Source organism: Athene noctua, chromosome Z (assembly GCF_965140245.1).
Source record: "Athene noctua chromosome Z, bAthNoc1.hap1.1, whole genome shotgun sequence".
In the NCBI taxonomy this organism is placed as follows: Eukaryota; Metazoa; Chordata; class Aves; order Strigiformes; family Strigidae; genus Athene; species Athene noctua.
Genome location: NC_134077.1, coordinates 57,979,656 through 58,003,623, shown reverse-complemented (window position 1 = coordinate 58,003,623; position 23,968 = coordinate 57,979,656). Strand labels below are relative to the sequence as shown.

Below are 23,968 nucleotides of genomic sequence, written 5' to 3'. Positions count from 1 at the left end.
AGGTAAAAAAATGCAAGGACACAACATCCCTCCTAGGTCACTTCTTGCACAGGCAGAAGTCCTTAAACCTCTGGGAGTGGGGGAAAAAAAATGCCAATCAACCAACAATAAAAAACCCACACTTCAGTACATAAAAAAGACTTTTGCAAGCCAAAATATTTGATGCACAAGACTGATCGCAGCAGCCAGATCCACACCTGCCTAACGCTAAAGTCTAAGAACACTGGTAGGGCATTTAGAATTTGCTTGTAACTAAACCCTACTTCAGTGACCAGCAACACAATATACTCCATCAGAAAGAGAATTCCTGTGTTTCTATGAGAATGCTGCAGCACAGGAACTAAAATTTCTCTGTATTTGCAAGGTGTTCAAGGTGTTAAACAGAGGGATCTATCACCCTTGGAGATACTGACAAGCATCCAGTTCACCACTTGTCAGAATAGGAACAGTGGTAACTTTAGAAATTGGTGATGATTTCATGGATATGCAGTGTAAGGTCACTCCCTGTTCTGACATTTCTTTAGATTATTTCTCTTTAGTGAATTGCATAAATCTCAGCAAGTCAGAGGACCATTACACAGCATTTTATGTAGTATAAGCATTCTGCACTGAAAGAGTAAGAGAAATATGTGTAGCTTGCTTTCCCTTATATGGAAGCATGTGCTGGCCTTGTATTGCTCTTAAAAGATATCTGTTCAACATTAATGGAATTAGGAAAGTCTGTTAAAAATAAATACAGTATAAGTATTTTCTTTCTTTTACCAGATAAGTAGAACAATATTTTTTCTCAGTATCAGTCAGAGAGGATAAGGTATAATGGCAACATATTTATATGCGGTTGTATTTGAACATTTTAATCTCTGTCTCTAAATGGAGTTCATGTGTATAAATACCAACAATTACTTGCCATTCCTGAATAAAAAAGCACATCAGGTCTTAAAAGAACATACTGACAAGAGTTTTGAGATATTCCACTACATGATTTTTCAAACAGATTTGTGAACTGTTTAAATTTATACAAGGACCAATCTGCAGAGGCTTTATGATTTGAGTCATCTATTACGGGCACAGCAATGTACGAGAAGCGAATTTTGAGAATGAGGTCTACTTTTAAAAATAGACTGTTGGGGCTGTCAGAGAAGATTCATGTCCACTTGCTGAAGTCACATGAATATTGCACCCCCATGATTTTAAAACTAGCCTTACAAATACACTGTAATGATTTCCATCAATTTGGGAAACCAGGATGCAAATAATTATGGTAGTTAGTGTCACAGTTGGCATCCAAATAAAAAGTTTCATTTGTATTTAATTTTTTTCTTTAAAAACAGTATATAAGATATACAGATAGCAACATACAAATGCGTTTTAAGAAAAGCATGACATAAAATATCTGTTTTGTTATAAAGGTATATTGTGAAGCATTTGGGCTGTACAACGTGTTTAAGGTAACGTTAGCAAGAAAAACTGCAGTTTTTACTCTGCTGACATTCAGTCTGTGAAATCAATTACTGTGATACAAAGTTATGACTGTATTTAACAAGAGGAAACTCAAAATGCCATTTAAAAATGCACAACACTGGCAAAGTTTGTAACACAGCTAAATGAAATTTACAGCTAAATGAAATTTACACCTAGCTGCTTCTCAAGAACAGAATTTTCTTTTCAGGAACACTTCAGAAAAAAACCCCACAACATTCAGAGAACGTAGAAAATATTTAAATGACAAAATCTCTTAATTAACTTGTAACTCCTCAGAAAAAATTACAATCAGATTTGGAAGTCTGAATACTTTGCAAATAGTAGAACACAAAAGACATATCATCACTGTCTAAGCACTTCCTTCACCTGTCATGGCTAAATGATACCACTAACATGGCAGTACCCAAATATTAAACTAGTAGATACTCAGCATAAACATTCTGAAGCACAAAGAGGGAAAAAAGAAAAAAAGGCAAGACACTTCAGAAATTCTGTCCAAAGCAAACATAGCAATATGATATTGTTCCCATGCACAAAAGTGGCTTTTTTAACAAACGTTACGTAAATGCAACTGATTCTCCAAATACCACAGATTTGACATTAAGAACAACTGCAGCTCAAATGTAACCTCAGATTAAAGATGCAGAAAGAGTACATGAGGATTAGCATCTTTCTGGGACCGTATTAGTATGTTACTCCTATTTCCTCCAAATTATGTTTGGTCTTGCCAGAGTGCTGAGCTGTGCTAGTGCTACTTACTCGATTTGCCATTATTGACCTCAGTAAGGATACTTTCCCCTTCCTTCAAACTTTCCTGTACAATTTAGTGAAGTTCCCATCTCCAAATTACCAGAAGTATTGACAACTTTTCACTTCTAAATGTCGTTCACTATTTAAAAATATTCCTACCTTTTATGTTTTGAGGATTTAGAGATTTCTGTGAAGAAAATAAACTAAATTTAAATGTCTGTGATGGGATGAGGTTACAGTAACCTTCATGGAGGACAGTTTTATTTTACCATCAAAATGTAAGACTCCTAAATTACAGATACAGAAGTGCCCATAGGTATGAACTTTGGATACTTTACATGTTGAGTGTTGTGTGTGTGTGTGTACATACTCATGTTGGCTGTGTTCAGTACTGCAGAGTATCTGCATATCCTCCTATTCAATAACCTGGAATATAAGAGAACTACTGCTTAAGAACTAATGCTCCACATGGAAGTTGGGTATAAACAGAGAGGGATCCTGTTTCCCATCCCCTCCTCAAAGACTATATGATCAGTCTTTTGCATGTTTGCTCCAGCTCTCCTCACTACCACCACTGCAGATCCAGAACTAATTACACCCAACTCCATTTCCACCCTTCTTCTACTGGTTTCCTGGTACAGCAGCTATGCAGGTCTGAGGACAAGAACAAAAAAGGCATCACATCTGACTTACTGAGCACATTTACCTTACAGACTATCATTAGCTAAAAACAACTGCACTGATGTTCTGTATCTTCCTTCTCCCCACTGACAGCAGGACTGATTCAAGGATTTGGCACTAATCTCTGTAATTAAAGAGTAGACGATAAAGAGCTAAAATCATACGTGTTGATTCTTTCCTCCAGGAAAAGACGCACTTACAAGAGAAGTGTTCTAAGAAATAGAGACTAGATAGTTACAAATAGAAAAACCTTTCTTCTCACGGACCATTCAGCAGCAGAAGCTACGAGCACCAAAGAGGAGAGGGAGGGGAAAATCCCTCTCTCTGTGACAGAAAACACCCCACCATTTCCAACTAACATTTGGTTCCCCTGATTTACACTGCTCTCTGGCCTCCCAGTACAACTATCAAATCTATATAGGTGTTTTTATAAGGACTTGCCAGGAAAAAGACCTAGTTACTAAAGCTCAGTGGGTTTGAGCTATTTTAAACTTTACGCATGTTGATTTATGTTAATTAAATGCCCTCAGAAACATTTGCAATTATATAAAGCTGGGCCCCTGAAATTAATATTTTTCTAACAATAGTAACTAAAAAATTGCAAACAGAGAATGTAAGCATAGGGAAAGGACGAAGTTTTCAAGACTCAAGTTTTCAAGTTTACTTAGATTCTTGACAAAACCAGGAACCAAATGGGACACTTCTGTATTCAATAAATAATATCTCTCATATTATCACTCTAACTCCCACTTTTCCCTTTTTACTTTTGGGGTTTTTTTTGTTGTTTTGGGTTTTTCTGTGTGTGCAATTTTCAGTCCTTGGCCTTGACCCTGTCTCGCTCCCCAATCATTTCAAATAAAGTTCCATGATTTCCAGCAAGCTATTCCTAACTTAAAAGTGTCCAACATAATCTGGTTCAAAATAGTACTCAGTGTTAATGCACAGGGAGAGATGGGGCTTGCAAGTACCCAAGTATTCTATAAATAAACAGAAAGTGCAAAAAAATAATAAAATGCAAAAAAATTCCTTTGTCCTGCCTATTATCTACTCTTACACACTTTTGGTTATTTTTCTTATTACTGCAGTGTTTTTTTAACTCTCAGTGCACACAATATGCTCTTCTGTCTATCACCTATCAATCTAACTCACATCAAATTATCACAAAAATGGGTTACTTTCTAAACATTCAGAAATGTGTTAAGGGGTCCTCAAAACCAATACAATAGCTTGTTACTCTTCAAAAAAAATGCATATTTTAATTATAAAGCATGCCACTCCTTAGCTTCTCTGGACTGTCATAGATGAATGGCCTATTGTGCAGGCTAAACCTCTATAACTTGAAGATAAATTATCTTTCAGCTGTAGCTATGTAGTGTCAGTGACATCCAGTCACCTAGTCTCTTTACTGCAGCTGTGGATTCTGCTGGGATCTCTGGAGGATGGAGCTTAGTCTCTCCTGTTAAAAATGACAGTCAATTGATTTGAAATGCTTTCTCAAGACCTCTGATGCTCTGAATATATCTGTTAATGACATACTTATTAATATACAGCCTTGAAAATACACATAAGAGCATGTCAAATTATGACTACGTGGAAGAACAGATCTGTTTTAGATTTTGTAGAAAAGCTTCCAAAAATTTGTTTACCATATTTCCTTTAGTTTCAAAGGAAAAAATAAAAGCTCTTCATATTTCATAGAATCACACAAGATCACAAGTTTGAAGAGACCCATAAGGATCATCAGGTCCAATTTCCTGTTCCTCACAGGACTACCTAAAGCTAAACAATATGACTAAGAGCATTGTCCAGACATTCCTTGAACTCTGACAGGCTTGGTGCTGTGACCGCTTCCCTGGGGAACCTGTTCCAGTGACTGACCACACTCTAAATGAAGAGCCTTCTCTTAATGTTCAATCTGAACTTCCCCTGAAGAACCTTCTCCTAATGTTCAATCTGAACACCCCTTGACACAGTTTCATTCCACTTCCTCGTGTCCTATTGCTGGCCACCAGAGAGATCAGCACCTCCTCCTCTGCTGCCCAACCTTGAGGAAGTTGTAGACTGAGATGAGGTCACTCTTCTCCATACTGAGCAAGTCAAGTGACATCAGCTTCTCCTTGGAAGACTTGTCCCTGAGGCCTTTAAATTCTTCCATCAAATTAAAGTGAAAATAGAGCATTAAGAGTACCTCATTCTTTGAAGACTTTTTGTCAGAAAGGCAAGAGCTATAGCATACTATAGGGGCATAAGAAAACTCTAGTTTCCCTTTCTTTAGAGGTGTAAATTTACCTAAGAGGACACTATTTCTAATACCTATGAAAGACACCAACCAGACCAGCCTAATTCAGTAAGGCCTCCATACCTGTCACCTCAGGAATTTTCCTGCACATCTCAACAATTCCGAAGAGCCTCCATAGAGATGAGTGGGAAATATAACACACTGCACCCTCTTGCATCACCAGAGCTTAACACCAGTTATTCTTGTTGGAAGATGCACTACAGCATGCATACAACTGCACGTACACGCATGCACACGCACAAAACACAGACAACATGGTTGGGTTTAGGCATTTAAGGCAGAGAACTCTGCCCAAAGGCTCCCTAGGCTATTAACCCACTTGCAGAGAGAGAAGGTTTGAGTTTCCCTCTGTGCATGTGAGTTACAAGACAGTATGAGCAAGTGAACTAGATGAAAGTGTATTTTAATAATACGGGCTAACTGAAAACTGGTAAGGCTGGGATGTCAGATTAGACAACCACATTCAATGTTTACACCTTCCTTCAAGCTTCCTCTATCTTGGCTTCTTTTCTTTTACTAACATATATCCTCTCTACCTAAAGGATCTATATAGTTACTCTGGAAACTGGAAGGAAGGTGTCACTCTGGAAACGTTAAAATTCAAACCTGTACTTTAAAGCAAATCCCATGTTCTCACAATGCAATAGATCTGCAACAGACATTTTCATGTGTCAGAGAGATTTTCTTACCTTACAGTGCCTGGACTGCAGTCTATTACATCACTTTTTAAGCTTTCAAATTGGACAGAACATGTCAGATTACTACTCCAGCTGCAACTTTTCCTGTTACGCCACAGGACTGCTGCCTCAGCTCAAAACAGTGCTATGAAATACTGCTGAGTTTCTCCTGTTTTCTGCCATAAGCCTAGCATTTCTTAAGCAGAATTTCTTGTCTCTTGATCACCCATAATCTCAACTTGTATAAGCACTTCTGACTTATGGAAACAAAGAGTAGATACTGCTCTTACAGGTTTATGTTAATTCAATATCAGTAATTATTATCTGGTTGGGAGAGAAGCATCTAGATTTTAATCACTAGGTAATATGGCAACTAACTAGGTTGCTTTTTCTACATCATCATCAAACAGCACTAATCTAAGCTCTGAAAAATGGAAATGTGCAAAGAACGAAAATTAATATCTAACTAGCTTAAAAGGTAAGTGATTAAGCACTCATTTAACAATGGAGGATACATGTAATTAAGCAGGGCTAGAAAGATTTAGAATGTCATTTCACATCTTGGTTAGCGCCCTTATTTTCCAGTGCAGCAAAATGCAAAGAGAAATAAAACCTCAGAGGCAGTCTGGATGAACCGTCTGTTTCTCTAGTGTGTTGTAAGACAGAACAGAAAATGGCAGTTCATAAACAATCATATGTCAAAAGGCTAATTTATCCTAAACATTGTAAAACACCCAAAAGAACCGATCTGTATCTCATTGTTTGGCACAGAAGGAAGAGACAAAGTGCAATATTACAAGCACTCGTGAAGAACTGCAAAGTACTTAACCTACAGCGTGCTGAAACTGCTGAAATTTACTGAGACACCTATACTAGTTTCACATACACATTTGGTATGTATGCCCCCATACCTAAAAGTCACATGGCAGTATCTTGGCTCTGACTGTGGAATATCCTACTGGAAGGAAAGGAGAGAGAGCAGAGAGAAAAAAGGAAAAACAAAATAGAAATTAAATATATAAATAAAGATCTCATTCCTTTCCCCTCTTTGGACGCTACAAAGTTGAGGAAAAAAAGGAAGCAAAAAAATAAGTTCACCCAATTATTGCTGTCTGCATTGAAAGACAGCATTTTTATATTTTGTGTTCCATTTTAGCACACTGAAACCAGTCTCTTCTGTTTTTCTCAGTATAAGCATAAACTAATGTTACCAGAACTGGCATTGCTCTGTATTTTCACCACTGTAACACAGAGAAGAACTTGAACTCCCAACCTATATAAAAAAGTTGCAAGGCATTTGATAGCAAGAAAATTCTCAAATATATTCTACAAGATGGTTAGAAGAAAAAAAAATAGAAATCTTGGAAGTTTTCTCAAGCAATGGTTTCTGCCACCATAGACAATTTGGCAAAGAGACACATTAAAATTATTTTATATGGGGACAGATATGGAAAAGAGAAATGGCATATAAACTGTTTCCATAACAAGTGAGCCATATACTTTAACTTGCTCTATTTCCAAGAAACAAGACCTCAGTATTTTCAGTCAAGCAGACTTCATAGTCTTTAGAGTCTTCATACTTACTTAAATTTAACTGAAAATATTTGTGTAGATCAGTTCATTTTCTCTATCAACTGTAACTTGTGTTTTATTTAGAATCTGTAAATAAATTATCTTTTCAGACCACGAGATTGTAACTGGTCCAATTCTCACACAGTATGGGATTTTAAGCAGTTTAAGTTAATGGCTGTTTAGATTTGATTTAGTTGCTTGTTTCTTTAAATGAAGGCTCAACACTCTGCTATTGACACAGGCTCATACCAAGAACTATGGCTCAAACTGCAAAACAGGTCAACCAGAAGACTTCAGACCCAGCCTTAGAAATCCCTCTTCCACCGTGCAAAAGCTGCCAGTTGAAAACTGGGCAATGATTTTGAGAGGTGAACAAACAGCTTCTAAGATTAGACCTTAACTCATTTTCCCATGTGACCTAAACCAGGATATGAGTCCATGTCTCTGGAGATGAAAGACTAGAACTCCAATGTGAACCACTCTCTCATCCCTGGAATGAATGCTTTAATGCAAAGTTATGTCACCCTTCCAAAGAATAAATGAACTGCCTTTGCTAACTATTCCTAAGACTGCCAATGCTGAAGTTCTAGTGTGCATCAAATTCTCAAGGAAGAGAAAAAATTCCACACCGTAGCATGGAACTCTTTTTATATGAGTTTATGTAGCTAGCCTCTCAGAATATGCAGAAAGCAAAGAATTGTACAAAGCCATCCCACACCTCTTCCTCTCATATACAAAACAACTTTTATGTAAAAAATAGTCAAGATGTATCATTTTAAAGCTGGCTGCAGCAACTGCACAATTTATCTATCTTTAGCTTATACAGTTGCAGCATATCACAAAGAAAAAAAGCACACCATTTCCCTTAGGGTGGCAGAGAGAAAGTATTTAATCTCTTACCACAGACTATGCCTTAGTGATACAATTCAGCCTATTAACCCCTCACAAACTGAACCATTAATTTTGAAGAAAAATAATATTGAGGTAAACTTGAATTACAGTATTTTTGCCAGTGAAAAAATTACCACAGCTACTAAATCAAGTTAAAGGACAGCTAAATCCATCTTTGCAAAATGGGAAATTGTTTTCTGCACTAAAGTTAATTTCAACTGAATGGGTAATTTCCATTTTTATGCTTGCTGAATTAAAAGACCAAAACCTCAATGCAACACAGAAACAAATCCAAAAAGAGACAGGCCATAAGTGAAACACTGGTATTAAATTCATATCTGGTCTTTTAACTTGATAAGGCTATCGACTTCAAACATGTATAAAATACATACAGGAACCTGGCAGGCTAAGCTATCCAAGACTTCCTATTGACCTAAACCTCTTAAATGCACAATAAACAGATACATCACATAAGGCCACTTGCCCTTCTGAGTAATGTGAATGCTCAGGACACAATCTAGAACAGATTTGTTTGTAAGAAAACTAAACATAAATGAAACTTCTATGGACTGCATACATGCATTGTCAAAAAACAGTAGTATACTTTTCCAGCAAGTTAACCTATCACCACACTCCATCTGACTCAGCTGTAATCCAGCCAGGACTGCAAATGACTTTGAGTGTTAAAACCTTTGTTAAGTAAAAGAAAGGTTGCTGAATCGGTCAACTCATCACTTGCCAACTGTCTATATTTAGGAGAGACTGTCCCTCCAAGTGTTTAAAAGTTTACCATTGTCACTGCTTCACAAAGAGTCAAATGGAGCAATCCTGCTTCTCATTAAAAATTAAAAAGCAAAATCAAAAGAAAAATTTCTTTCTTTCCTCCTATCCTACTGACTACAGAACAGTATACAAGGTTCACCAAACAGAATATGCTTTTGTCAGCACACCAGCCAGACTCTCTGTCTCCGTTTACTTATAAAAGCATGGCAGTATCTGAAAAAACAATTCAGAGGTTTCTTCTTCCCTACTAACTCAACTTGGCTCAGGATTTTTTAATCACTATTGTACAGGAGCAAGAAAGTATTTATTAAGTACAACAATTCTTATGCTCTGTATCACAATGTAGCAGAATAAGATTAACCATCAGGAAAAAGGTCACTTCAGCATGATAATCTCAATTAGAGGCTGATTCAGCAGCTAACTTGGTTAGTTAGTGTCAGGCACTGTATACAGACCCACTTCCACACAGTACACTAAACCAGAACTGTATCAATTATGAAAAGACATAAACACAATTATTGCTATTAAAATACAGCAAAATCAGAATTTCCTAAATAGTACAAAACAGGTAAATCATGTCAGGTATACTGCAAAATCTCACAGGCTCTAGACAGAAGTTGACACAAGGAGGCTTCAATTAATAAACTGAATCTAGAGGGGAATGTACAAAAGCAGGTTATGACTGCGCAAGATGGAACTGGGCCACTGCGTTAGTTCCATTAGGTCCATTAGATACAGTAAACAAGGAAAGAGAACTATCTGGCATCATCCAAACGTCATCAGCATCGTTTTCCGAATTGTCCCTAACCTTTTCACTGTCTGCCCTCTGTCCTTACTGTACTTCAATCTATTCGTATCTCATTAGAACAAGTGATACCATGCCAGTTGTTAAGAACCTGTCTTAACCGTGGCTGGCACCAGGCTCTCCTCTTAGGAGAGAAAGAATATAACAGGAACGTTATCAAGTCATTTAAACTCTGACCCTGTTCTCCCTCAGGACTCCAGGCTGGCAAATGGTGCTGCTCCAGTTCTGCCCCTTTCACAATAAAATCCCACACCTTGTCTCCACCTTCCAGGCATAATTTCACCATACACTCCAAAGCAGCATGGCTAAAACGGACCTTTTACTGTACCTCTGACTCACAGGGACATATATAACAGATATACAGGGATTAACAAAACTATCCCGCTCATCACTCCAGCCCATAATCTTGTCATCATGTTCAGTTTACACACACACATCCTGCCTCTTGCAGTCCCAAAGGTTGGGTTTTTTTCCCTCATCAACCTCCCCTATCTACCCTTAGAGCTAACACTCTGGTTATCATTAACTGATGGTTTAATAACATAAATGTTACTTGGCTTCAGCAGAGGTAATCTAGCAGCTACCAGAACCATGCCACAGAAAGCCTTCTCGTAGTCTGTGGCTCCAACTCTGCCATATTGGCTCTGTCCCTACAGGCCTCTCTCCCCTGGATCTCCATGCTCCAACACATTAAATGGAATCCCTAAACTACATTTTTAAACCTTTTCAAACCTTTCTCTGCTTCATCCCTTATCTCCTATTCATTAGTGAAATGTTAACTTTTATCTCCAGTCAGTCAATGGCAGAGGAATGGACAGTAATCAGATCTTCTCAATTCCTCCTGTGTTGTCCTGTGATTCAAAGATATCCTCCCAAACCTCCCCATCTTCCTTTCTCTAACTCTTAGTCAAAGTTGCCCTTTACAAAAACGCTAACAAATAGGTTAGGATACATAAACGTTATCACACCTACCTATGACCACCCTACTATTACTTTGGATTCATCTGTTTCCTCCTAGATGTTTTCCAACTCACTGTATGGACTCTTTAAGACAGGAATTAAACAGATTTTTATAAAGTATTTGCACAGCATCTAGCACAACAGGATCCTGGTCAATATCATGGTACCACACCTAAATAATAGTATGGGTAGTAAATCGATGTATACTGCACTGAAATGCCTTTGGAATTTATTTCTGTGTAGAACAATGAACAAAGTATATCAGCTATGCATGCACCGATTCAACATCCAAAAAGGTATTCGGGATAGAATTTGGCTTAATTTCTACTAATCTGATGTACTTCACCTCCTCCAATGGAAAATTCACCAAGATGTGCTTTATTCTTCTGTTTCCACTCTTTTTTTTTTGTGAAACAGGAGAAAATACCACGGTATGAGATGAAAGGCAAGGTATGGAGGCTGTCATTTAAGAAAGTTATTTCCATCCTCCAAAACCAAGAAAATCCAGAGGGGGAAAGCATTTTTAATTCTCTGTTTCAGCTATGTGTTTGTAGTCTGTATTGCTTTAGTAGAACTGTAAAAGGCCATTAAATCACCCAATATATTTTATCAAAGTAGTTTTACATATGTTCATCCAATTCAGGTTTTATCTTGGTTTGCATTTACAGAGGGGCTTCCTCTCCTTCCTCTAGGAGAATGCTCTCCTAGCTAAAAGACCTAATTTTCAGTAAATATTCTCTTGTTATTAAGCCTCTGCTGACTGTTCTGCAATTTCTTATTTATACTTATGTACATTAATGAATTATTCCTTCTTTGCATTGCTTTTAGTATCCCATAGATCCAGACTGCTCTCATGTCTTAGCTCAGCAGTAACTGAATAAAGTTCTAAGTTTAGCTCATTTTTATTTCCTTGGAAGTCAATTCTGTAAATAATTTTGTTATGATTCTCTGAGTTCTTCCTCCAGTTAAGAAGTATTTTTGTTATATGGTACCCAAAACAGAAGGAAGCATTCTGCTTGAAATTGCATAATGGTGAAAAAAGAGACAGAATAAGTCTACAGGACATAACCACCCCCAATAAAGATGTGTATGTATAAACATACAAAGGTCTATTACTGCCTTACTACGGCATATGAACACTGTATCCCCAAATTGCATTTTTTTAACACTTATATTATCCTACAAACACATCTTACTTGCATTACAGTGACAATCCCACATCCATCTTCCTATTTTCATGCTCTCAGATTTTTCTCCTTACATTGAATGTATATTTGGAATTACTCTCCAATAGAATTTCACAAAATATTTTTCTTTCACTTATCTCTAAGTCCTTTACTATTACTGTATCTGCTCAGTGTAGTTCACACTATTATTTGTTTAGATATTTATCTCAGAATTACATTAGGTCCGTGTTTACTTTTTTTCCACATTATCAGTGAACCCTGACTGTTAAGTTCCTGCTGCAGAGTACATAGTTTCTTCTGACTGCTTTAAGGAACAAAAGGTTAATTAGCTGTAAGACTCTGATTCTGCAACATTTTTAGGTGTATATACAACTTATACATGTGAGTTTTACAGCTGAAGTCAATATCATTACTCATACTCTTAATTCTGCACATACTGTAAGTGCCCTGCTAAATGGAGTCAAGTCTCCTGTGTGCTGCTGGATTAGTGCAAAGAAGATACATGAGAGGGTGAGGCTTGATTCCCTGTCTTAATGCTTGAAAGCTTTTTTAACCCTCCGCTTGGATAAATTCAGCAGTTTCTGTGAAAGTAACTTCTGCTTCACTCCTGTAATGGCTTTCACTTCCCATAAAGCCACCACTTTATTGCAGCTAAATCAAATGTTATTTTCAAAGTAACCACCACCTATCATAGAAAACAAAACTCCAAATCAACAAAAAAAGGCAGTATGAATAAACATGTAAGTGACTCGGCTTGTTTTTAAACTGTGGTCACGTAAACCTGTTCAAGTCATGCCATCATCACTAATTGTTCTTTGAACTTCTTTGCCTCAGAAACAAGCACAACATTAATTTTTCATATCTATCAAAGCAATGCCTTGGAAGCCTTTTCCTAACCCCATTCTCAAGGGCATCTCACTGGTCATGAGTATGGCCCTCACTCTGGAAAATGTCCAGTCACAGACAGTGCAATTTTTCTGGGCACATCTATCTGGGGACACAATTCCCCATTTGCCCAGTGTATTATTCTGTCAGGTCTAACACTGATCTAGCATTACAGCCTCTTTTCTTACAGCAGCAAGGAATTAAAAGAACTGGAGTTTTACGTGGTTTGGGGGTTTTTCCAAATGCTATTAACTGCTGAAGATGACACAGCATTTAGAAAGATTATTTCCCCAGCTAATCTGATATTCTCTGCAGAGGGAGGACCATCTTTCAATTGCTAGTTTGAAGCAGTTTGCTGCAGTAGGTGGATATCTCAGTATATCTGTGCATTAAGCCCTTTCTGGAGCTTATTCTGTCCTCTTTGACTTCCCTGAAGCCAGCATATGAAGCATTAGACTCTCCATTAAGCACAGACCTAAGGCCAGGGAAAAAGTACTGGCTGGCAGCCATTGTCTCAGCATCCCTCAGGGGGAATTCTGACATATTTTTTTTTTTAAAATTGTTACAGCTTCTTTCTTGATAGATTTCCTTGATTTAATGTCTCACAGTCATTCAGCTTCACTGCAAACAATCTTAAAGCACATGAGATTATTTGAAAAATACCAAACATAATGATCTCATGTAGCACGCAGTATTTCACATCAGAGAATTACTAATGAAATAATTTCTGAATTTTTACTTCTCTATTTAAATGCCTTTAACATTTTGATAGTCATTCTGATAGTCATTGCAAAGTCACACCACTGAAGCCTTAAACTTCTGATTTCTTTTTCTAATTAAACTATACAAAATTATGTTTTGTCTGATCAGTTATTCTTATCCCACTTAGGCGTTTAGCTGTGCCTGGAAGAGTCTAACCCAGAGAGACGCAGACTGAATTGCCACCAAACATATCAATAACATAATATACTGGGGAAGAGACAGCAAGGTTTTGTGTAGTATGACATTTGAATACAAAATCTTTTTAAGTTCTTTGAATAATTCAACCAGCATGCAGAATACAAGCTAGCCAATGCATTGTACTTGGGTCTCCAAATTAAAAGTTTCCTAGAAGCTAGTAAAGAAACTAAATCACCAAAGAAAAAGGGGGTATAAATCCTCTCATGGCATAATAAAGAACTAAAAGTTAGGAAACAAAGAACAGGAATACATGATCGGACAGAAGAGTATGTGTTAAGGATTCTCCACAAAGATATGTGCTGGGATATGTGCTGTTCTTAACACCCATAAATAATAAATACTATTCCTTCCAGTTGGACAGGCAGGCAAATAATGAGGTGACAAAAGCTGCAGACAGTACCAGATTATTCAAGAGAGTCAAATCTAAAACTGGTTACAACAGCTGCAGAAAGGACTCGGTCTCACTACATGGAGGGACTAGTTAATAAAACAGTAAATGGAAATGAGGGCTGAGCAGTGCAGACTAGGGAAAATGTTAGGAAACACACCCCCCCTCCATTTTTTAACCCATATTTAGGTAACATACACAGTCAGATGGGCTTTAAATGGGTATTACTAAGCAGAATAAACATCATGCATTCATTTGAAATGATATTCTGAAAGCATTAGGAAAATGCTTTTTGATAGTAAAACAGTGAGAATAGAATAAATAACAAGAATACCAAGAACTCTTAAGAAAACGGGAAAAAAAGAAGTTATACTACTGTCAAAGTCTTTTAAGCACTCATGCCTTAAATACGGCAGGCAGTTCAGGGCTCCACAACTTTCAAAGGGTTAATAAAATTTAAAAAATCTTCAGAGAGCAGCCACAAGGATGAGCAAAGCGACAGAACAATGCTCACGTAAGAAGCTGCGTAAGAAAACCTTAGCTTGGAAGTATACGGGAGAAGTGGAGTATGGTAGTACTTAACTAAACACTACAGAAGAAGTGAACAAAAAATACTCATTCAAGGCATAAGAACCATGGAAAACCCCATAAAATTGTCAGGCAGATGGTTTCAAGTGAACAAACAGAGATATTGCCCCACTCACACAGAGCACGTGATAAAGTTGTAAAAGTCACTGTCTCAGGTTTTTTTGTGGAAGTCAAAGGCAGAACTTGATTCAAAAAACCCCACAACCTAACCTAAAACATAGCCAAATGTATGGAAGATGACTCTAGCTGTGGCTAACATACTAATTCAGATATACATTTTGACCTAAGCTTTCAACATCTGATCAGCAGACCTGTATATTCTGCTGTATACAATCCTCACTTAGCAAAGATAGAATTTAAATTTAGAAGGACCTTTGGTCTCACCTAGCCTCACTTATTCTCACATTATTACTAGACTTAGCAAAAACTGGAGAAAAACTTGCAGGACTGAACCATAAATATCAAAAAAAGTCAGTACAGCATCTCTAATACTTTGCCATGTTTTGCCTTCTAACATTTCCCCCCCTTGGTTTTACACAGATAATACATAACAACTTTAAAAATCAGTACTGAAAATTACTGAGAATGTTCTATAACTACATGACAATTCACAAAAGCAAAATTCATTGTTCTTCAAGAAGAATCTAATATAATTTTTTATTATTGATAGCTAATATGCAGAGAATTTTTCTCTCTAACAATCAATGAAGGTATACAATACAAGAGTCTTAGAAAACAAAAAATGCGTAAGTCCTTTGTGTGGCATACTCGAGGCTAGAATTTGCTCCATGTGGAAGAAACAACCTTGATTAATGTTGTGGCTGAAGCCAAACCCAAATGAATGATGAAGCACTTGCAGTAACAGGTTCTCCTCTAGAGCCTGGAGCCATTGTTCTTCTGGAGCTATTGTTCATTATTAAAGAAAATTTTCCTTTTCTCATACTGAGTAGTACTCATGTAATCAGTGCACTGTAACCTAACAAGATGACCTATGATGTGAAATACTAGCACACCGTAAGACTGGTACCATCAGGCCTCCCAGACACAACTGTTAGGGCTTTAGTGTCTTCCACCGGCATGGCTGCAGTAGCACAGCAACATGGAGCAGCTCATTATTTCTGAGCCATTTACCCAGGCAGGTTTACCTTACATCAGCAGCAAACCAAACATAGACCCTTCTTTGCCCTCAATTCAGTCAACGGCTACCTTGTATTAGCAGGAAAAGATTCCCCACGAAAGGCTTGTCTAAGCAGGAAGGAAAACACATGACCAGCCTTCTGTGCTGAAGAATGAAAATCTTCAATTACTATGGATTACCTTTTTCAGGCTACTGTGGTACAAAGTAAATTAGTAAACTGAAGTCAACCTATAAAATTTATAAATCTGTTCTGAATTGAACACAGTAGTGCTCAGATGCTTCTTTACCAGCCATGCTCAGATGATGAGACCATACAACAAACATCACAGTCAGAAAGACACCACTTCTTGCAATGCTCCTCCTGTAGAGGTGATCTGCTCCAAAACATACTTTTTTCTCCCATGATACGGAAGAGAAGTGTGCATTTCTTTTAATATTTAACTTTTTCAAAGTTTTCAAGGGAGTCACAGATTAGTTTTCTCTTCTGTCAGTCCTCTTAAAAATGCCTTAACTCTTTGATTTCCAACATACGCATGACAACAAAAGATCGTATAACAAACCATCCTCTGCAAATCATTACACACCAAGTGATGGCAATTGGAAAAAGAGGATCTTGGTTTTATGACTGCTCACTCTCTAGAGATTCGTAACAGGTCTATGAAACTAAGAAGGCCCTAAGCTTGTAATTATCAACAATGAAATTTACATTTAGTTATATACAGCAACTCTCCAAATGGTGGGGAGGGGACCCTGCAAGTACATAGGTCACAAGAGCACAACAATACGGGGCAAAACTAGCAACCATAGTTTTTTTTTTTACTAACCCATTATTAGTCCTATAATCGAACATATTTCTTAAAGCTGGAATAGCTAGCAGGAGCGCAGGCTGCCCGTTAAAGGTAATAACTGTAAAACTGAGTTTTACACAGATAATCAACCCTCATAATTAGAAACAATCTGGCCTAAATCGATCCCAGCCTACTTCTGCACTGCACGTTAAAGAAGAAAAAAAAAAAAGCACACCATGTTTGGTGCCAGATTATCAGTCACTGTAAACAAATGCACTGCAGTTTCAGCACAACCCTACCAAGAGAGTCATCTGAGAACAGGCCCTGTATATCTCTGTGATTCTTAACACTGTATTAACTACCTATGGCAGACGAGGCACAATTACGGGGCTGGTCCTTGATCATCTCTGCATATTCCTCAGTTATTTTAAGTCTTGCTTATCCAAACTTATCCCCTACTCAGAGGGACATCTGGGCCACAGAACCGTCAGTTTATCAGTGACTTCTAATTTCCCCCCATTCAACTACGCAACTTGATGCATCTGAAAGTCTCTACAAATGCGCAAATACTCCCCAGATGGCACGCCGCCGCCCGCCTGTCCAGTGCGGGTGCGCACGCTCGTAAAGCAGAGCATCTGTTCTGTAGTTCAGCAGGACCCAGGGGGCGAGAAGGTGTGCGACGGAACTGCACCCCCGACACACGGCCCAGTCCACGCAGAGGCCACAAGCCCCATCCCCTCCCCGCCGCCCGCCCTGCCGAGCAACGCCGAGGACCAGCGCAACTGAAACACTCCGGGAAGTTTCGGGGAGCGCCCGCGGTGATGCGCGCAGGGGCCTAGGGGGAAGCCGGTGACTGCCGTGACCGCCAAGTGGGGAGAAGTTTTGCACCGCCGTGACTCACCAGCTTGGACTGGGCGCGCTGCAGGAACTCCTCCATGGCGCAGGCGGCCGGGCGGGCAGGGCAGGGCAGCACCCGCCGCCGCGCTCTGCGCCGCGCCCGCGCCCGCTCCCCGCGCTGCCTGCAGCGGAGTGCGGCCCCGCCCCGCCCCGCCCGCCGCGGGCGGTGACGTCAGGGCGTGCCGCAAGGGCCGGCGCGGAGCGGCGCGGAGCCCTGCGGAAGGGCGGGCGGTGTGAGGCAGACGCCGCCTCCCGTGCGGCGCGGTCACGTTTCCCGCTGGTCAGCACGGACGGTCAGACCCGCAAGAGCCTTGGTGTGTTCTGTTCGGTAACGTATGACCGAAGTAAAGGGCACGCTAAGACCCATCTCACGGTCTCAAAGCAACAGGTACAAGTTGGTGGCTGCTGCGGGTCTCAGTTTTCCATTTTAGAGATGGCAAAACTCGGCAGCGAAAAGCTCGAGGGCGTCGGGGTCAGAGGCAGTGACCGTTTCGGGGTCCCCTTACCACGGTGGCACACGGTCTGGAGGGAGCCCAGCAGGCGCAGCCCTCTACTTCAGACCTAGGATGCTTTCTACTAGTCACATTTCATATATATACAACCGAACAACTCACGAAGGAGCCTCCGAGGATACAATCGATACACAGAGAAATAAAGTGAAATGTCAAAGCTGGAGTTGCTGTTCAGGACTGTAGAAAGTTATGCCATGAGTGTAAAGGAAATAAACTGCAGGATTCAGACCTTCCCCAGTGCTCTCACACCACCAGTATTCACCAGTGGGTTTCCACTGCCCTCTCTAAGTAACTAACCCAAATAATGCAGATTTATTATTCCAATCGAGTTGTACCTCACTAAGGAGTTAGCAATGCCTAACTATTATTAAATTCAGTGCTATGAGATTGGGGATGGTTTTCTCTTGTGTATTACTTTACAGTTCATTGAAGATATCACTGTAAAAGCTAAAAGCTCTGGCTTCCTTATTGAACTTTCTTATGAGTGTAATTCACTCTCATTTGATTTCTTAATTGTTTCATTATATCTTGCAGATCCTATTACAGAGTTGCCTGTCATGACAAATCTGCTCTGCCTAGTCATATGTTCATGTTCCAAAGTGTTCTGGGAAACAGAAAAAAAACCCTAATCTGTATCATAACCATTTAAAACTGAAAGTTTTAAATTCAATAAAATATTTGAGTCAACTGAAGCACTGTGCAAATGGCATGAAGCAAAGTATTGTAAATGACAGTGTTCTACAGAAAAAACTGAATTCTGCTACATATACCAGAACATCTCTTCTTCAGAAACACCTTAATGTGTTTCAGAACTCTATCTGAATTTGGCTTTTCCCATTATTCTATAGAAAAGTAGGTCTCTTGAAAGGTTACAATTTTTGCACAACAAATTCTCATGCTTGTAACTTAAAACTGAAATTAAGTATTGCAATATAAGAATTGCTGTGTAATTTGAGATTCAGAGCTAAGGTCTACTGAAAATGTTTTGCCAAGTGAGAAATCAATATGATATTGCAAAAAATGGAGTAAAGTATATATTTCCCTTCAACAAAGTCTGCAAAACAAGGAGGAAAAAAAAAATCCAGCTTGCTACAGCAGCTAAACTGAAGTTTAGGAAACTGATGCTTAAAGGGGTCAATTTTGCTGCATACCTATTTAAAAAAAAAAAATAAACTCAGAAGGCAGACTCTGGACAGCAAATAATTGGAGAGTAAAAAGCTGAATTTGCTGAACAGGCAGCAAATTTGTGTTCTTACACTTCGTACCAATAAGCACACTTACTCCCATATACTGTAAATAAAGTGTTCTGACTAATTTTTTATACACCCAGTGAATAGGTCTCTGTATGTGGTTATGGCCAGAGCCAGTAAATATACCCTTATGCTGTAATATCCCAGTGGTCTTCCACCAAACTTTAAGAACCCTGTGGTTCTGGCAGTCCAGAGATGGCCACAGTACAGCTGAGTTGAAAACAAAACAGAATGTGCCTGAGCTCCCTGACAATATTTTTAATAGATAACTTTTGAAACTGTTTTTTAAACAACCTGTTTGCCTCCATAATTATTTCATGAGTTAGATATTGTATAATTAATTATTCACATCCTATTGTGCAAAACCACAAACAGAAGACTAGTCTTTGTATCTGCTTAATATTTTATATAAACTCTTCAGCCTGATTCTCCTCTTTTCTACCCCACTTGCAGCCACTACATTATTTCCATTTTACTGAGGCTTAAATTAGAGATGAATCAGGACTCAGATTATTATTTTATTCATCTTTCTGAACTAGCTAAAAAAACCAAACATCACCCAGAAGCTCTTCCTAAGGGTTGTTCTTCCCTTGACGTGTGTAACATAATTCCTTATGAAGTCAGTAGGAATAATGTATGTGCCCCAAAGTGAGAATTTACTGCATATCTCATTCAAATAATTGAATTTTTTTAAAATAACTTGTTGAGAAATGCTGAATTTTTGTTTGTTCATAACCACATGGCAATACCTCTTGTCCCACTGAAAGGATTTAGCCTGTGAACTATGAGTTCTGTTTTGTACATTTCTGTATTTTTGGAAAGGTAAATACAAATAATGTCTTTGTTCTGAGACAACATGTAATTGGGAAGTGCATGTTTCTCTATTCACGTGGCAAAGTTCCTTTTTTTTTTTTTTTATTTCAGCCAATATTAAAGCATGCAGGAATATATGTAATGACTTATCTGTATCATTTTTCCACGTCCTAAAAAAACTATAGCTCTAGTGATTATTAAGTAAGCAAATGCCTTTCTCTACAGGATCCTCTCAAATCGTCCTCTCATCTTCACTGTCACCATCCAGGGAAAAGTAATTTGCAAATTATACAAAATATCTTAGTAAAACCTTATATCCTCATACATATGATTCGATACCAAACGACACAGGCTTTTGTGATCTTCCATAGTTTCTGTGGTTCATATCCATTTTATTTATTCTCCAGGCATACAGCTGAGATTGGTTCTATTCCATATGATGGAGAAGCAAAACCAGGTGTTACCTGTGCCTCAGGAAAACTTGGATCTGAACTCTGTAGCTCATCTTTACAATTTAGCAAGGAATTTGAAGAGCTGTCATGATACAGCTATCTGGTGGTTTAGCATTTCTATCATAAGTAGTGTTTATGATAAACACTTCAATAGCATATTAACAATTGTTTCCATGACAAATAAGGCTGAGGTTCCCATTGCAAAAGTTGTTGTACTACCACAGTAGGATTAAACAGTTTCTGCCCCATGGAATTAAAATGTTACATAATTATTTCAATAAAAGAAGAAAAAAAACCCACCAGCACACAACTGTTAGCTATTGTAAGAGGATATTATTAAAGAATTTGAAAGGGAAAAGGTGATTTCACAGTTTACTGAAGGAATAACTCTCCAGGCAACCACCCAAATAAGAAACACCAAAACTGCATGTAGCAGCAGCACATTGACAGGCAGTGACACTGGCACTCAAGCCTTTTTTATTCTCAGTCTCCATATGATTTCCACATACACCCATGAAAGCCACTACTTTTTTCTTACAAGTGTTACCAACAGGACATGTACTTAGGGTCACCAGTTATCCAGTCTTCTGTATTGAGCATCTTCACCTCCTATGGGGAGCAATGCTTTTCCATGTCACTCACACTTCACAGTTTTACATGTTTCAGTTACACTGGTCAACCTATAAAGATGGACAGAAAGAACCATTTCAAATATCAGAAGAGTCTTCACCTCCAAACGTGAAGACTGTCCATCAACAATGCATTTCTCTACACTGTGAATGCCTCCTGTCTTTCTTTAGAGAAGGTGGACATGAAAATGGAGTCAATGAACTCAGTGTCCCTGATGGACTGCTGGTTTGATCAATGTAAACAAAGTACTAATAAGAAATTATGTTCTCCAAGGGATTACTGTTAGCTTTCGGATTACCTGATTCCCAGGCATAAATTTTGTGGTGAAAGCTTTAAAACAGTCCCTATTACTCTTATGAAATATTAGGGAAAGTAAAAATGAAATGGCCGTTGCTTTTCCTGAGAGGTAGAGAAAGAGAAAGGAGAAGCCATGCCTAGCTAGGAGACGACCTAAAGGTCTGATACAAATATCTGTTGAGGTGTTCAAAGACTTAATGCATTAATCTCATTTCAACTGCAAATAGCACATCATTCTTGTGTTTCAATAATTGTCTGATCTGTTTCTCCATGCAAAACTGAGTAAGATACCAGAGTGTACATTTTTGAGGCAAGGCTGGCTGCTAATTCAAAGCCAAAAAGCACCACTGAATCAATACCAAAAGTACTTGGAGGTATCCCAAACAATGGCTGAATGGTTTGCTTTGTAGGAAACTGCAGGCTGACAGGCACAGAGAATAGAACTGCAGGTTTAGTCCCCTCTCAAACTCCAACTTGTACCAAAAAAGCAAGAAATAAAGAGTGTGAGAAGCCAGAACCCACATTTGTCTCCCATTAGCACTAAGTCCATGGAAACTGAGTTCCCAGGTTGTTCATCAAGTTTCAATACAACAGAGTCTTAAACCAGGTTATTCCAGAAATCAACCTGCTGTGCTGCTGCCTCTTATGCCACTTATACTGAGAATTTAGGCAAATTACATGTCCCATGTGAATACATCCCTAACTGTTCAAATGATCAGTCTAATAACAGAGTATTTTACTTCATTTGCACAGCCTTAATACAGGCTACCTGTATTAAACTACTCCCAGGCCAAAGAAGTAGTTCTGATAGCTGTGCTCAGCTTTGCAGGTTAAAGCTGTTGCCAAACCTCCTGTGCACCTACCCCTTACTTGGAAGTTAATTGAAGGGAATTTATTACCATTCCATTGCCAATCACTAGTATCATTTAAACTATTGCAGAAAGTGTGTTTCCAAAGGATGGTAATCCCTGTCAAAATAGGGAGGAAAGGCTTAAGCCATTTGACTTAAATAATTAACACTGTTTGCTTCCCATGCACATGGGTCAAAGTCCTTGAAGATAGATCTCCTTTCTCAGCAACGTTCTCATGCCTTTAACAGGAAGGTTTTATGCTGCAGTGAGCACAAGGTATTTCCAAGTTACCATTAAGAAAATGAGAGTAAACAGTACATAAAACTTCTGCCATTTTATAGATTACCATTAATCAGTTGTATATTGGAAGTTTATTATTACTGACTTTGGAGTTGTTCAGCAAAAGTGCATAAAGGAACATTCTTACAATGTTAGTTTGAACACAAATAAAAAGGAAATAAAAATGTTATCCGAATTTCAAATTAGGGAATATAATGTTAACAGGATATTGGCTCTGTGACAATAAACCTAATTCTGAAACATACTACACTGAATATTATACTGGTTACTATTTGAAATCCAAAGAGTAATAGAAATACTTTTCATTTTGTAGGCTGTCTAAAGTATGCAACTGTTCATCATAGATCCACTAAAAGTAATTTTAAAGTTGGAAACGACTTCATTAGTAGAATATCATATTATCATTTTTAGCAAAGTCTTCTCATTCCACAGACAAGTATCATAGCTAACTACAATTACTTCCCTAAAAAGAATACTATAAAGCCAGTACAATTCTTATATTGAACTTTGAAATTCATACATACTCAACAAATTCATAGGACCTCTGCCTTACAGACAATACTAAATGTTTAGTAGATATACTGAGGCTAAAATTAAGGTTTGTGTGATGCTGTGAGGAAGATAGAGTTTCTCTATCTGGAAGAAGTGGAACATTTACTGTGAAAGTCCCAAATGTGAGTATAAATATCCTGTATGATTAATAAACTACAATAAAGATCATTCCATAGTTGAAATTCTCATGTTTTAAAGGGAGAAGGACATTTATAAGGGGAAAAACATTTACCTCTGTCTTCTTTTTTTTTTTTTTTTTTTTTTTAAATGAAATCTGCTTCTTTTAATGAAGCATATAAATAAAATAGTAGAGTTACAAAAGTCATAGTGATCTGAAGATACAAGTAGGGGGAATTCATGCATAGATAATCTTGTTTCAGACAAAGATTATGCCAGAAAAAAGTGTAGAACTTACAACACACAGTCCTCCCTTTAAGTATAAGTGAAGTTTGTTGACTCTGTATGCCTCAAAAGTTGTCTACACGCACCGTATTTTACAGGCAAGTATCTTGGAACACTTACCCCCAGCTTTGCTGTGTTATCATTTCTCTGTGTACAACTTCAGAATAAATACCAAAAT

The 23,968-nt window shown here is 38.2% G+C and overlaps 1 protein-coding gene across 6 annotated transcripts in view; it reads right to left on the bottom strand.

The window, feature by feature from the left end:
* Positions 1–17,838, bottom strand: part of PRUNE2 (prune homolog 2 with BCH domain) — a 148,854-nt gene extending 131,016 nt beyond the window's left edge. For all 6 annotated transcript variants that reach the window (XM_074931456.1, XM_074931451.1, XM_074931453.1 and 3 more), the window contains exon 1: positions 17,736–17,838. In XM_074931456.1, the coding sequence (XP_074787557.1) occupies positions 17,736–17,771 (36 nt within the window). In that variant the 5' untranslated portion in view covers positions 17,772–17,838. The remainder of the gene's footprint in view (positions 1–17,735) is intronic.
* Between the last annotated feature and the right edge of the window lie 6,130 nt (positions 17,839–23,968).